The sequence below is a fragment of the Desmodus rotundus genome, chromosome 5 (genome assembly GCF_022682495.2).
Source record: "Desmodus rotundus isolate HL8 chromosome 5, HLdesRot8A.1, whole genome shotgun sequence".
In the NCBI taxonomy this organism is placed as follows: Eukaryota; Metazoa; Chordata; class Mammalia; order Chiroptera; family Phyllostomidae; genus Desmodus; species Desmodus rotundus.
In genome coordinates, this window is record NC_071391.1 from 44,859,261 (window position 1) to 44,873,053 (window position 13,793).

The 13,793-nt window shown below is 34.9% G+C and overlaps 2 protein-coding genes across 4 annotated transcripts; both read left to right on the forward strand.

Moving 5' to 3' along the window:
- The first annotated feature begins 519 nt into the window (after positions 1–519).
- Positions 520–1,600, forward strand: LOC112316031 (olfactory receptor 52E2-like). The gene is given in 2 exon segments (XM_045181991.2): positions 520–907; positions 909–1,600. Coding segments are annotated over 2 exon segments (936 nt in total). The 5' UTR covers positions 520–598; the 3' UTR covers positions 1,536–1,600.
- Positions 1,601–8,256: 6,656 nt separating this feature from the next.
- Positions 8,257–12,357, forward strand: LOC128780979 (olfactory receptor 52E2). 3 transcript variants are annotated; one of them, XM_053924872.1, is made up of 2 exons: positions 8,257–8,293; positions 11,328–12,357. In XM_053924872.1, the coding sequence occupies exon 2, from the start codon at positions 11,416–11,418 to the stop codon at positions 12,355–12,357; it is 942 nt and encodes a 313-aa protein (XP_053780847.1). In that variant the 5' UTR covers positions 8,257–8,293; positions 11,328–11,415. The 3 variants fall into 3 exon arrangements, with proteins under 3 accessions (XP_053780847.1, XP_053780848.1, XP_053780846.1); XM_053924873.1 differs by lacking the exon at positions 8,257–8,293 and adding an exon at positions 8,429–8,448; XM_053924871.1 differs by lacking the exon at positions 8,257–8,293 and adding an exon at positions 9,555–9,638.
- Positions 12,358–13,793: the final 1,436 nt, after the last annotated feature.

Genomic DNA, 13,793 nt, shown 5'->3' on the forward strand with positions numbered 1-13,793 from the left:
TGTTATTGTGTTATGAGTGTTTTTGGTCAGGATTTTTAAGTCACCAATAGGCATCAGTTGTCATTAGTAGATATTTGGGGAGCTCATAGAGAGTGTTAGTATGTACTAAGAAATATCATGTCCTGGTTAATAATCTGTTGAGTGGGAAAGAAGCAGAAACAGGTTGATGGTGAGGGCAATGAATGGTGGGTGTGTGTTTAAAATTCTATTCATTCACTACCCTTTAATTATGTGTGTAAATATACATGTATGTGTATATATGTATATATAGCATATATATGTAAACAAGCACATACATAAATGAATGCATACAGTAAACAATGACCTTGCATAGAGTAAATAAAATGCATTATAAAAAATATTTAGAGTAATAAAATTAAGTTTTCTGTAACTGAATTCCAATGATAAAAGTTTTACTAAAAAGATTTCACTTATTCTGAAAACAAACCTATTGATGAGGTTATCCATAATGAGATAAACAGTTAAGATATCTTCTTTGTTTGCAGGACCTTTAAACATCGTGGTAACAGACTGGTACCTTCCAATGTGGGTCAACACACATCTGCAATGAACACATTCATAAGAAATCACAAGCGAGATGTCCCTTTCTAATGATACACAGCTCCACCCCTCCTCCTTCCTGCTTCTGGGAATCCCAGGTCTGGAAAACATCCACCTCTGGATTGGCTTTGCTTTTTGTGCCATGTACCTGATTGCACTCGTAGGAAACTTCACCATCTTGTTTGTCATCCAGACTGAGCGCAGCCTCCACCAGCCCATGTTCTACTTTGTGGCTATGCTGGCTACCATTGACCTGGGTCTCTCCACAGCCACTATCCCTAAGATGCTGGGCATATTCTGGTTCAGACTCAGGGAGATTATTTTTAATGCCTGCCTCACTCAGATGTTTTTTTATTCACATCTTTACTGGCATGGAGTCAGTAGTCCTTCTCGCCATGGCTTATGACCGTTACATAGCTATCTGTAACCCTCTCCATTATAGCACAACCCTTACTAACAAGGTAGTATCTCTCATTGGTTTGGGGGTAGTTGGGAGATCTTTCCTCGCTGTTTTCCCTTTTGTATTTCTCATCTTGCGATTACCCTTCTGTGGGCACCATGTCATCCCCCACACATACTGTGAGCACATGGGTCTTGCTCGCCTGGCATGTGCAAGCATCAGGGTTAACATCATATATGGTTTGGGGACCATTGCTGTCTTGGGACTTGACATCATGGCCATTGCACTCTCATACATCTACATTCTCTGTACTGTTTTCCATCTCCCCTCCCATGAGGCCAGGCTCAAGTCTCTCAGCACCTGTGGTTCCCACGTCTGTGTAATTTTGGCCTTTTATACCCCAGCTCTTTTTTCTTTTATGACACACCGTTTTGGCAGAAATGTTCCCCGCTATATTCATATTCTTCTGGCTAATCTCTATGTAGTTATTCCACCAATGCTGAACCCTATCATCTATGGAGTTAGGACCAAGCAGATCCGTGAAAGGGCTCTCAGAATATTTATCCATCAATAAGTAGTGGATGAATACCTGCAGTTTTCACACACATGATTAATTGTTAATATGTATGCATCTAAGGAATGAGAAGAAGCTTTGAGAAGAAAATGATCACTTAAAGGGAAGGATGTTGATGTCTTCTTTGTGTATTTCACCTATTCAGGGACCAAGAATAAAAGCTTTTAATTTTAAATACTACTAAGTTGGATGAACAATGATTCTATGTGATTATTTTGAAGAATAACCTAAGACACGGTCATGATTCTCAAAGACATAAGTGGTCAAGTTACAGAAGACATCTTTCCACTTTCGCTATTAGTAACAGGTACTCCTTCCTTCACCTTCTTTCTCCCTTGCTTCCTCTCCTGTACCCCTTCGTTCTTTTCCTCCTCCTTCTATTTCTTCTGTTACTCATCTTTTTTCTCTCTCCTTCTAATATTTTTCTGTCAGCCTATCTTCAGTGTATCTTACTATAGCTTTCTCAACCTGCCCTGCCCCTCCTTTCCTACCCTTGTTCATACTTTGTCCCATTTACAACAGCTTTTTCTTATTGGTTTAATTGAGTAGTTGAGTGATTCAGTTAATGAATTACTTTAGCTAATGAAGAAACCAAATTACATCCCCAAAGAGCATGCCAGAGAACAAGAGTGCTGTGAAGGTGGGTGAAAGCATTTAAAAATATATTGATCAAGAGCTACATCAGGAGGAATTAGAAACAAGGAAGTACAGGTAAAAGCAGGAGGCCAGGGAACTAAGCAGAAATAAAATTTATTCTTACATCTACTTGAAATTTAACACATTGAAAACTAAATACATAACCATCTCATTAAAATATTTTCTATATGGTTTATGGAAGCACTACTCATTTGGATACAATTTGGTCATAACTAATGTCTCTGTCTATTTTAAGAACAATCTTTTAATTGCCTGGTCTTTGTACACTTTGGCTGTAAAAGTAATTTGCCTTACAAAATCAACTGTGTGTCAAGAAAACATAGAATTTCTGCAAGGAAATATGTTGAGAGTGAAGTATATAGAGCTACAAAATACCACTACATCACTGAATAGGAGGAGACTATTTCTATTCAGGGAGTGAATACATGCTCAGATACCATGTGTAAGTTAACCATTGGTATGGATTCCTAGGACTACATTTTCATTAGGTACACAAAGGCATTTCAAGAAGAGAAAACAACATGCATGCGGGTGATGAGAGAAATTTGATAAAAGCTTGTTTTTGCAGATTCACATACAAGATGGAGCTGTGTAGTTAATACAGAAGTAGAAAGAACCAAAACCAGTAGGGTAAGTTTAACATCAGATCAGGTACCATCTATTTTCTATGTAAAAGGATTTGCTATTTAACTTATAATAACTAACTCTGCAACACTAGAAGTTTTCTCATGTGTAAGCTGGGAACAAATTATACTTGTTGTGAGGAAAAGAGACAACTAGGATGTATAACAGGGACTTAAGTTGTAAAAGAATATTATTTTATAGTTTCACAGACCACTGCTATTTTTGGACCTGATTGAACATTGTTGCTTTCACATTATTCTCAAACTTAACTGGAAATCTATTCCTGCTGTGTTTTTAGTTAAAATTATAAGTAGATGCTCTAATATACTCAAGGTTCAATGATACACTTTGAACACTATTGGTAATTGGATTTTATTCTATGATATATATGTCATGTATTATAAGAATAAGAGAATGGTGCCCACAAATTTAGTTATGGGAATCAAAACATAGTGTATTTAAAGTCAGCATGATCTTAAATGTAAAATCAATAATAAATAAATTATTCAAAATCATAAAATAGCTAATGATCCTAAAGCTCTTATTGTGTATCAAGCATAGTTTTGTGTACTTTACATATATTATTTTCATTATCACAGAATTCCTGCAGCATAGGTGCTATTTTCATCCTCTAACAGTTGAGGAAAATGAGACATACAAACATAAAGTATTGATATGTCACTTAATGCAGTGGTAACACATGGAGCCTGAGTTCCACAGTTTGATTTTTTATACTCTACTACAATGCAATAATATGTATAACCTTTAATGAATAAGTTCAAGATAATTTACTTACACTGGACTTTTTTCATGATTCAGTGTTAAGTGAAAAACATGCAAGTTATAAAATTGTGTGCAGTATGCAACATATCAAAAATGTAATTTTTACATATAAATTTATCAGATCTTAAACTATTTATCCCTAGACAATGAGATCTATTTTCTGGAAGTTTTGTTAATTGTATAAAGTTTTCAACGTCAAACATCTATAATTTTTATAATCATAAAAGTCATTAAGCCATGAAAAAATAAAAGATTAAAAGAAAGTAAAATTGAATACCTACTGTTTAATCATTTCTTATGTTTCACATTTTTCTGGTTACTTTTAAACCTAACTTATAAATAAAAGCTTATTATTGCCAAGGTTTCTAAATACACTTCACAGTCCTGTATTTCCTCATAAGTATTAATCATTACTATTCTATTTCTAACATCCTAAGAAAAATAAAACATGGACTTATCCTTTACCTCTCCCTTTCTCTCACAATCCACATCTAAACTATCAGTCAATTGCACTTACTGTGCCTTGAAATTATATGTTTCATAATATCCAATAAACACACAAAAAAATGCCTAGAAATTTTAATCATAAGACACATAATTAGTAGGTACATAATAGACAGGGGCATGTTAAGAAAAGTATAGGAAATGGAAAAGACAAAGTACTTATACACACAACTCATGGACATGAACTAAGGGGGGTGGAGTGCTAGAGGGAATGTGGATACTGGGTGGAGGGCGACAAAGGGGGAAAAACTGGGACAACTGGAACAGCATAATCAATAAAGTATATTTAAAAAAAGAAAATACAAGTTAACTCTTTAATAAAATGCCTTTTCATGCTTCAGTAGTTGGCATACACACAAATAATTGACAACATGAAGTGGTGACAGTACAGAATGACATACAAATCTCATAAATTGATGATGGGGGTGAAAAACATAATGCTGAATGTGCATTGCGCTACACCTCTCCTATGACCTAAAAGTTCCTCTATTTAGTCACTTAGCCAAGAGAAATGGAAACATTTGTGCACAGAAAAGACAATATTATAATTTTCAAGGCAACTTAATTTACAATACTGCCAAAGCAGAAACAGTCCAAATGCACTTCAGCTCTACAATGGATAAACACATTGTGGTATGTTCATACAATGGAATAATGCTCCGTGATAAAAAAACAAAAACAAAGAGCAACTGTGTACACTACAAAATAATGAATATAGAAACTAAGGAATATAGAAAAATTTTTGAATAATAAATAAATAATAATGAATATAGAAACTAATGAATATAGAAAAAATTTTTCTGATGGAAATAAGCTAAAAGAAAAATGTATATATACTATATGTTTCCATCCAACTAAAACTCAAGAACAGACAAAACAGCCCTACAGTCATAGAAATCAGAATTGTGTTTGCCTATCTTGGGAGGCAAGTCAAGTTGTATGAGAATTTTCTGGAGTAATGGAAATATGCATAATCAGATTTACATGTTGACTGCATGAATACCTTCATTCATCAAAATTTATGGAATTGTACACTAAAGAGCTGCACATTTTACTATATATAAATTATTTCTCAAAAAGTAAATGAAGTATATACAATATACTCCAGAAAAAAAATAGATACTAAATAACATGGGATATCTCATCCTTTGAGCCAATGAGGACTAAAATATTCCACCGGAGTCAGGAGCCTAAAACAAATCTTATTCAAAATCCAGTATGGAGTAAGGTTAATGCATCAGAATGAAAGCTGAAAAATAACTGCAGGGAGTAACTTTTTATACAAATACTTTCATAAAGGTGCATGACCATCACTCACAGATCACACTCAGTCTCTGAACTCAAATAATTGAGGCACCTTGTGGCCATTGCCTTTACCCTAGATATCCTGAAGTTATAACTAGAAGACTAATTTTTGCACTGAGGATCACAGAAATGTTGGTAGAGAGCCATCTCAGAAGTTGTAGCCAGGAATTGATTTGTAGATATATCGGTGGTAAGATTTATAGAAGATAAAATAAAGTGAGTGAGTGAGAGAGAAACAAGAGAAATGAAACAAATTTTTAAAAGGGAGAGAAAAAGATAGGGAAACATCCCACTTAAAACACATCTTGAAACCTATATAACACAATACATAAGGAAAGTCAACCAAAATACTCACAGTAAAAGAAAAAAACTCAGTCCAGAAAAAATTGAAATAACTAAACAAACTGAAGAGCTATGCTAATGTTTAAAATGTTTATGTCTATAATATTCAAAGACAAAAGAATAAAATATTACACTGATATTATAACTGAGAAAAACAAAGATGGAGAATCATGTAATAATTATTACAGTCAAATTTTACAGGTGTTGAATACAAATTAACAAAGTAGACATCCTAAAAAAAATAACTATTATTTCCAAATAGTACTGAATGATTCACTGAAGATATAGTATAGAAGAGTAAAAATAATAAAATTGAATAATTGTTGAATAATACTCACATCAACAGAGCATAGAATGAAATTTTCTGAAATATTATAAAAAATTTTACAAGACAAAACTGGAAAATAGGGTGAAGGAGCTATATTAAAAATATCAAAGATGAAGGGGTTCCAGCCAAGATGAAGGTGTAGGTAGAAACACTTCCTTTCCTTGCACAACCAAAGAAGGATAACAACTAATTTAAAAACAATAAACAACCAGAACTACCAGAATAGCAAACTGCATGGAACTCCAACAGGGAAGAAGTTAGGGAAACATTCATCCAGACTAGTAGGAGGGGGCAGAGACAGTCAGCTGGGCAGATGGAGAGGACCCATGGCAAGGCAGCGGACCAGTGGCAAGGAGGGGCTGGCTCATTGGGAAACTAACGACTCAGAATCTCTAGCGATAAAACACTGTGGGGGTTGGGAAGGCGGGAGAAACTCCCAGTCTCATAGAAGAGTTCATTGGAAACTGGGGCTACAACAGAGCATGTCAATGGTACAAATTTTTAAATTGTAGAACTTCATATTGTATCATTTTTTTATGTTTCATTGTATTTTCATGTATCTTTTAAGTATGTTACATAAATTTCATATAGACAGTGGATCCCCATGATATAGGGATTCCATATTTGTAAATTTTCCTACTCCTTAAAATTTATTTGTAAACCAAAATAAATACCTGTTGCTTTTTAACAGTCATTTGAAGATATGCAAAGAAGTAGGGACAATCTGAGTTGCTTGACAAGCAGATTCCCAGTGAGTATGAACAAGGCGAGACCCTGGCTTCTCATTTTTGGCTGTAAACAAGTGTTATTTTTGTATTATTTTCAGTGCCATGTATTTCTTATTTTTATGCTTTTTTTGATAACTCTACTGTTTAAAATGTACCCAAGATAATCACAGAAGTGCTATAGACTAAATAGTTTTTATTTATTTATGAAATACACTGGAATAAATTAGTACTTTTCTAGTGTTCCTACATGAAAGAAGGTTTTGATGTGCTTTATGGAGAACATACCTGTGTTATATAGCTTTTCTCAAGTATGAATTATAGCACTGTTGGTTGTGAATTCAAAGTTAATGAATCAAAAATAAGATACAGCCAGACAAAGGAAGAGGAAATTCACCTATCTGTACATAAAGTCACTCTAGAATATACTGAGGTAATATCTGCACTGTGTAGTAAAGGTACGAAAAAGATGAAAAAGAGGCTAAATTTGTGGATTCATGAGATGACAACTAATAAAATAAGTGTAGTGGGCAGCTCTGTTGCAAGATCAAAGATATTTACAGTTATATCACTATCATCCAAAATTTAAAAAAAAGACACATCACATTTTAAAAGTCATCAAGACACAAAAAACATTAAACTTACAGATGAAGCAGGTTCTTTTAACCAGGAGAATTTAGAAATTTAGAAGAATTTCTAAAATGTCTGCTAATTATACAGGACAAGGATTCTGTGGAAGAACAGGTTTTTAACACTGATGAGACTGGCTTACTAAGGATGTTGCTGAATGAGCATGTATAACACAAGTGGACTCCAAAGCTCTTGGCTTTTTATCATTTAAAGATGGTACAATTAATCATTTGTAAGAACTATGTATAAATGAGGTGTCTTTAAGGAGAAGCACACATAAAACATGATTGTGTTTTCACTGATTGACAAAAATGTGGCAAGAGGTTACAGGAAGCTAATTCTTGCATTTCCCCCAGGAGCAATGGTTTCATATTTTCAAATTCACTGTTCACTGTGAGTTTTTAGGCCATTCATGAGAATAATAAGAATTTCCTATGTGTTTGTGTGAATACATATATGAGTATATGTGAGTACACACACACACACACACACACACATGTCTGGGGATGGGCTTGCTCTCTCTTCCCCAATGGGAGAACTCATGGGCTGAGGGAATCTCTCTGGAGCAGAGCAGTTTCAGGTTGAAGAGGGGTAATGTGGGCAGGATAAAACTTTACTTCATGTCCTTTCCATCTGTCTTTTCTCCTGTGCTCCACCAGGGCCCTGTAACCTGTCACCTGGATGCTGGAACTCTCACAAAGGTACGTTTGTACATTAATGGCTGTTAACTTGGTGTTTCCATGGGAGGAGAAACACTACCTCCTACTCTGTCATCTTACTACCATAAACCTCACTCTTCTGCCTTCATTTCCTCAGAAGCCAGAGCTCCTTATGTCTCCCTTTTACTGAGTCAGAGGCAGGTGAGACAATGGCATCATCAGAGACCTTGTGTCCTTTACAAAACTGGCTCTAGGGGATTTTCTACTGGAAGCTCCTCCCAGGCAAAGAGCAGGTCCTGCATAAGAACTGGGCAGGTTGAGACAAGTCAGAGGTGGGGTTTCTGATGCTTGGTCTGGTGAGTCTTCCCCATATCCCAGCTCACAGTGTAACCTTACTTTACAGTGATGGATGAAGGGAAAGAAGAAGCATAAGAAAGGAAGAGAAGAGACACGGGATATAGTTGAGGGAAAGAAGATGAAGGCTGACACTTAGGAAAAGAACAGGATCACATTTAGGAAGGGCCACATTATACTAGTAAACACATCTGGATTTTACCTGAATCCTCTTCTTTTGTACTTTAGAAAAATCAATTTCCTGATATCTAAAGAATGACGGATAACATGGTACTTTTGGAATAGGTTCTAAATGTTTTAATGAATTACCTGTTTAAAAATAAGAACTTTCTTATCTGCATTTTATAAATAAAAATGCTTGTTATTTACTTTCCTCTGATTACAGAGTGAATACGTCTGGAAGTTGGTTTCAAGTCTGATGGCAGAACTCATGCTTTTAAGCACTGCCAACTACTGTGCTGTAATAAACCCAAGGAATGGTGGGGGTTTGAAATAGCTCTATTAGAATGAAACAAATGTACTGACTTTAAAGATACTAGAGAAGTAGAATCGGTTGTATTTCTTCAATTTTGGGGAGGAGAGGAGGATGATATTCAAATTTTTTGATCTAGCCCATTCACTGAATAATAATGATACAAGACAAAGAACTATACAAATTCATTTTTCTGTATATGTCTTCTAATTATTTCTATGGTTATTCATATCACTGTCTCTGTACTTAATAAACTACCAAGGCCCCATTGCAAAATATAGCTAAGTTGACAGATACAATTCCCTCATAATTTTATTTTTGACCACAGAATATAATACCATTTTCCCTCTAAGAACAATGACAACCATAACAACTAAAAAAAACCTCACAGAAATGGAAAGTAGCTTATTCTCTCCTTTAATGATGAGCTCTGCGCCTATTAGGTAGTGTAATTTTCCTATTTATCGAGAATCTATTGCATGTAGGTATGAAGAAAAAAGGAAAACATTGTTTTTCTAACTTTCAGAGACTATTGCCTACATTCGTGATCTTCAGAGGTGTTATTTAGGAAGACAAAAATCTGTATTTACTAAAAGAACTTGCCATTGGAACTTACACTGATGAGTCACAGAAACGTATGCCTCCGTAATTGAATCCCGCTGTCTTTCCTTATGTTGTCCCTGCCACACCTTTTTGGAGTATTCACTGTTCCTTTACAAGGTGGGAACATTATACTAGAAAGTCTATTCTTTTGGACATTTCACAAAGTGTGTCTCACAAATATATATTGTCCTTAGATCCTTTTCCTTTCCAGTGTTTACATTTACTACTAGGAGTTCCCTATTTCCTCATCTACTTTGTAGTTTCCTTTTATTGCTTGTTTATCGTGGACAGCACACTTTTCTTGGCTTTGCTTCCCATGTATCAATGTCTTCACAAAACCACTATTGTCTTACTGCAACTGTGATTATAATTAGCATTTCTCCTCTGGAATCCTCCAGTGATACAAAATGGTGAAAAGACATAATGAATGGTCAAATGCTTTGAAAATATGCCTCTAACAAATTCCATAAGTAAGGTACATGAAATTATTTAAAAACCAGTGTGGGTAACATTGAAATCTATAGATTTAGTTTGCTTAGAATACGCTTTCTGTCTAGTCTCTTCTTCAAAATATTTACCATGTATTGAAACACTTAAAATCACAATGGCCTCAGACTCATAGTGGAGATGCTGACATCTCTTATTCAGATGGATGGGAGCTTAGAAGAGATTGTGTTGGTATGAATATGCGTGAAGGAGGGCGGATGTGTACATATGACATAAGTGAGGCATGAATTATCTTTTTCTCATTTCTTATTCCATTCTCTTTTCATTTCAATTTACTTATATCGCCTCCACTTTCTACTTTCTTTTTATAGCTCTTTAACTATAAGCATTAACTTTCAAGCATTTGGCAAGTCATTTAAACTATTTGAGGTTCAGATCCATATATAAAAATAGAGTTCAGTATGTTTTCCTGTCTGTGTTTATCATGATTAGAGATGATATTTTCCTAGGTTTTGACAGCATTGAAAGTAGTAGGCAGCACCTCAATAAGTAGTAGTTGACAATACTGTTTTTACTATATTTACTTCTTATTTAGTAATAATAGAGAGTAAATATTAATGAGTGGGTTGATTTTAATCTTTTAGATTTTTTGTTTTATCCTCACCTGAGGACACGCTTACTGATTTTTAGAAAGTGGGGGAGGGAGGGAGAAAGAACAGGAGAGAAACATTGATGTGAGATAGAAACATCAGTTGGCTGCCTCTCGTATGTGCCCCAACCTGGGACTGAACCTGCAACCCAAGCATGTGCCCTGACTGGAAACTGAACCCACAGATTTTTGGTTTATGGCATGATGTTCCAACCAGCTGAGTCACACTGGCCAGGGCACAGTTTTCAGATTTATTTTTAGTATTTGAGAACACATCTTAATGAATCTGTGTTTTCATCAACATTTTCTAGCCATCTTGTGTGTTAACACCTGAGTGTTACTATCCAACTAAGTGGAAACAATAACAACAAGTATTTATGGAGCCCTTTGAATGTCAAAATTGAAAGAAAACTATGTTGGTGATGATGAGAGGAGGTAATTAATGAAGTAGGTATTAAGGCAAAATCTTAGCATAGTACTAATGATGTGACCATTGCAAATGAGACCATTTTTCTAAAAGATAAAAAAGGTTCCAAGAAAGATGAATATATTATGTAGAATTTTTTATTACAATCTACCTCATAACTTCTTTTAAACCCTTTTCGTTGATAATTTACTTGTACACATTGCTCTTATATATTATATTTTTAATTGTGCAAATTAACTAAGAAAGAGAATATTCACAATTGTGTGTTGTTATTTTTCTTTAGGATTAAAACATTGCTGATTTACCTGGTGTCCTACAGATTGGCAAACATACATTTGTAAGGAACATGGACTTACACGTTACCTAGCAACATGCCCTCTCCCAATGCCACCCAGTTCCACCCCTCCTCCTTCTTGCTGCTGGGCATTCCAGGACTGGAACCACTCCACATCTGGATTGGTTTCCCCTTTTTTGCTGTGTACCTGATTGCACTCATAGGGAACCTCACTATCATGTTTGTGATCCAGACTGAGAACAGCCTCCACCAGCCTATGTTCTACTTCCTGGCCATGTTGGCTACCATTGACTTGGGGCTCTCCACAGCAACCATTCCTAAGATGCTTGGAATCTTCTGGTTTGGTCTTAGGGAGATAATCTTTGATGCCTGCCTCACCCAGATGTTTTTCATCCACAACTTCACTTGTATGGAGTCGGCAGTCCTCTTGGCAATGGCTTATGACCGTTATGTGGCCATCTGCAACCCACTCCGATATAGCACCATCCTCACCAACAAGGTTGTCTCTGTGATTGGTCTTGGTGTGTTAGTGAGGTCATTCATTTCTGTTACTCCATGTGTATTTCTCATTTTGCGATTGCCCTTCTGTGGGAATCAAGTCATTCCTCATACCTACTGTGAACACATGGGTCTTGCTCGTCTGTCTTGTGCCAACATCAAGGTCAATATCATCTATGGCTTGTGTGCTATTTCAAACCTATTTTTTGATATTATAGCCATTGCTGTTTCTTATGTTCAGATACTCCGTGCTGTTTTCCGTCTCCCTTCCCGTGAAGCCAGACTCAGGTCTCTCAGCACATGTGGTTCACATGTTTGTGTAATTCTCGCCTTCTATACACCAGCCCTCTTTTCCTTCATGACACATCGCTTTGGCCGAAATGTCCCCCGCTATATCCACATACTTCTGGCGAATCTTTACGTTATAGTGCCACCAATGCTGAACCCTGTCATATATGGAGTCCGAACTAAGCAGATCTATGACCGTCTGAAGAAAATATTATTTAAAAAAAGTAATTAAAAAGGAATAACACCTAATATGAGATGGAAATTTTAAACAGAAAGGTACCCTGTTATATTAAATTAAATAAATTTAAAGGTGCTTGACATAAATATTGGTTTATTTTGGCTCCTTTCTTTAAGCATACCAATGAGTTCAGAGAGTGAAAATTTAGGCTTTGTTATTCAATTTGTATGGCAAACAATGACTTACGAGTTTTTATATGTGATTTTATCATTGTGTTCAGTAGATATAAAGTAGGATTTATAGAAGGTGCCATATTTTTTGTGTGCATTAGCTACCTTATGTTATTCTTATGGGGATTTTTTTATGATTCCCATTCCCTTTTTATCTCCAAGCCTCTTTGTAATTGTTTCCTTCACCTTTTCATCCTCCATTATTGTTTCCCTTTCCTTTTGTTCTCCATCATCAGAAGTCAATCAATCATCTTTTGTTACAAGGACTGTATTATGACATCCTGTGATTTCATCATAAATATTGTAAACATGCAAAATTGTGTCATAGATTAAGTATTGATTTTGTATATGGAAAGAAGGTGATAAGCTACAAAAAGATCCATTATAAATCTTTGTATAGAGTCTGTTGCAAATACATCTATGTTTTCCTAACCAAACTATGGTGGAAACATAATTAAAGGAACCACTTACAGCCTACAAGTTTCTTACTTCCATCTGCTCTGCTTCCTAACTTATTTTTAGGCTCACTTTGTAGTTGTTTCCTTTGTTATTCTTCTTCATAAGATTTGATCAGTTAAAGAAAACTTGAGGTTACTGCTAGTACTGTCTTTAGTGTATAAATTTCAAAGATCCTGAATTTTTTAATTTAACAATATAGGCATAGTTTTTTTCCAAAGATACAGCATGATGGCTTAATTATTTAATTGCTTCTAGAGTATTACAGTATAGTGTCATGTGTGTTGTTAACAGTAGATGCAAAATGATTATTAGCCATTAGTATTATCAGCATAATTATTTATATTATTATGTTTTATTTTTTATTGTTACCTTTGACAACAATGTTTTTATTAGAGATGTTTTTTTCTTTTAATATCTCTCTCATATAAAATACCATGAAGCTAAAATGATATAACTAAAGTGCTATAAATGTCAAATATATAAAGATTACATATATCATATGCACATTATATGTATACACACAAGATTTAAATGCACAATTAATTTCTTGCTATTTTTTAAACCATTGTTATTGTCTTGAAGTTCTAATTTAAGGGAAATTGCAAAAATGCTAATTTTCTCTAAGTCCATCACAAATTACATTCATGTTTATATATGGCATTACCTCTTAGTCTTTAGAACAGAAAATTTTAATTTGGAAATAATTATTTTCAAAATTTATGCTTCTCTTCCTCCATTTGTAGTATGAGGGAAGTTATCTCCATAACCTCTTGTCATCTCTGCTCATAATCTTTTCATCTA

Bases quoted from the DNA above. Each gene is read 5' to 3' on its own strand.
- LOC128780979 (XM_053924872.1), top strand. From the start codon at position 11,416: ATGCCCTCTCCCAATGCCACCCAGTTCCACCCCTCCTCCTTCTTGCTG.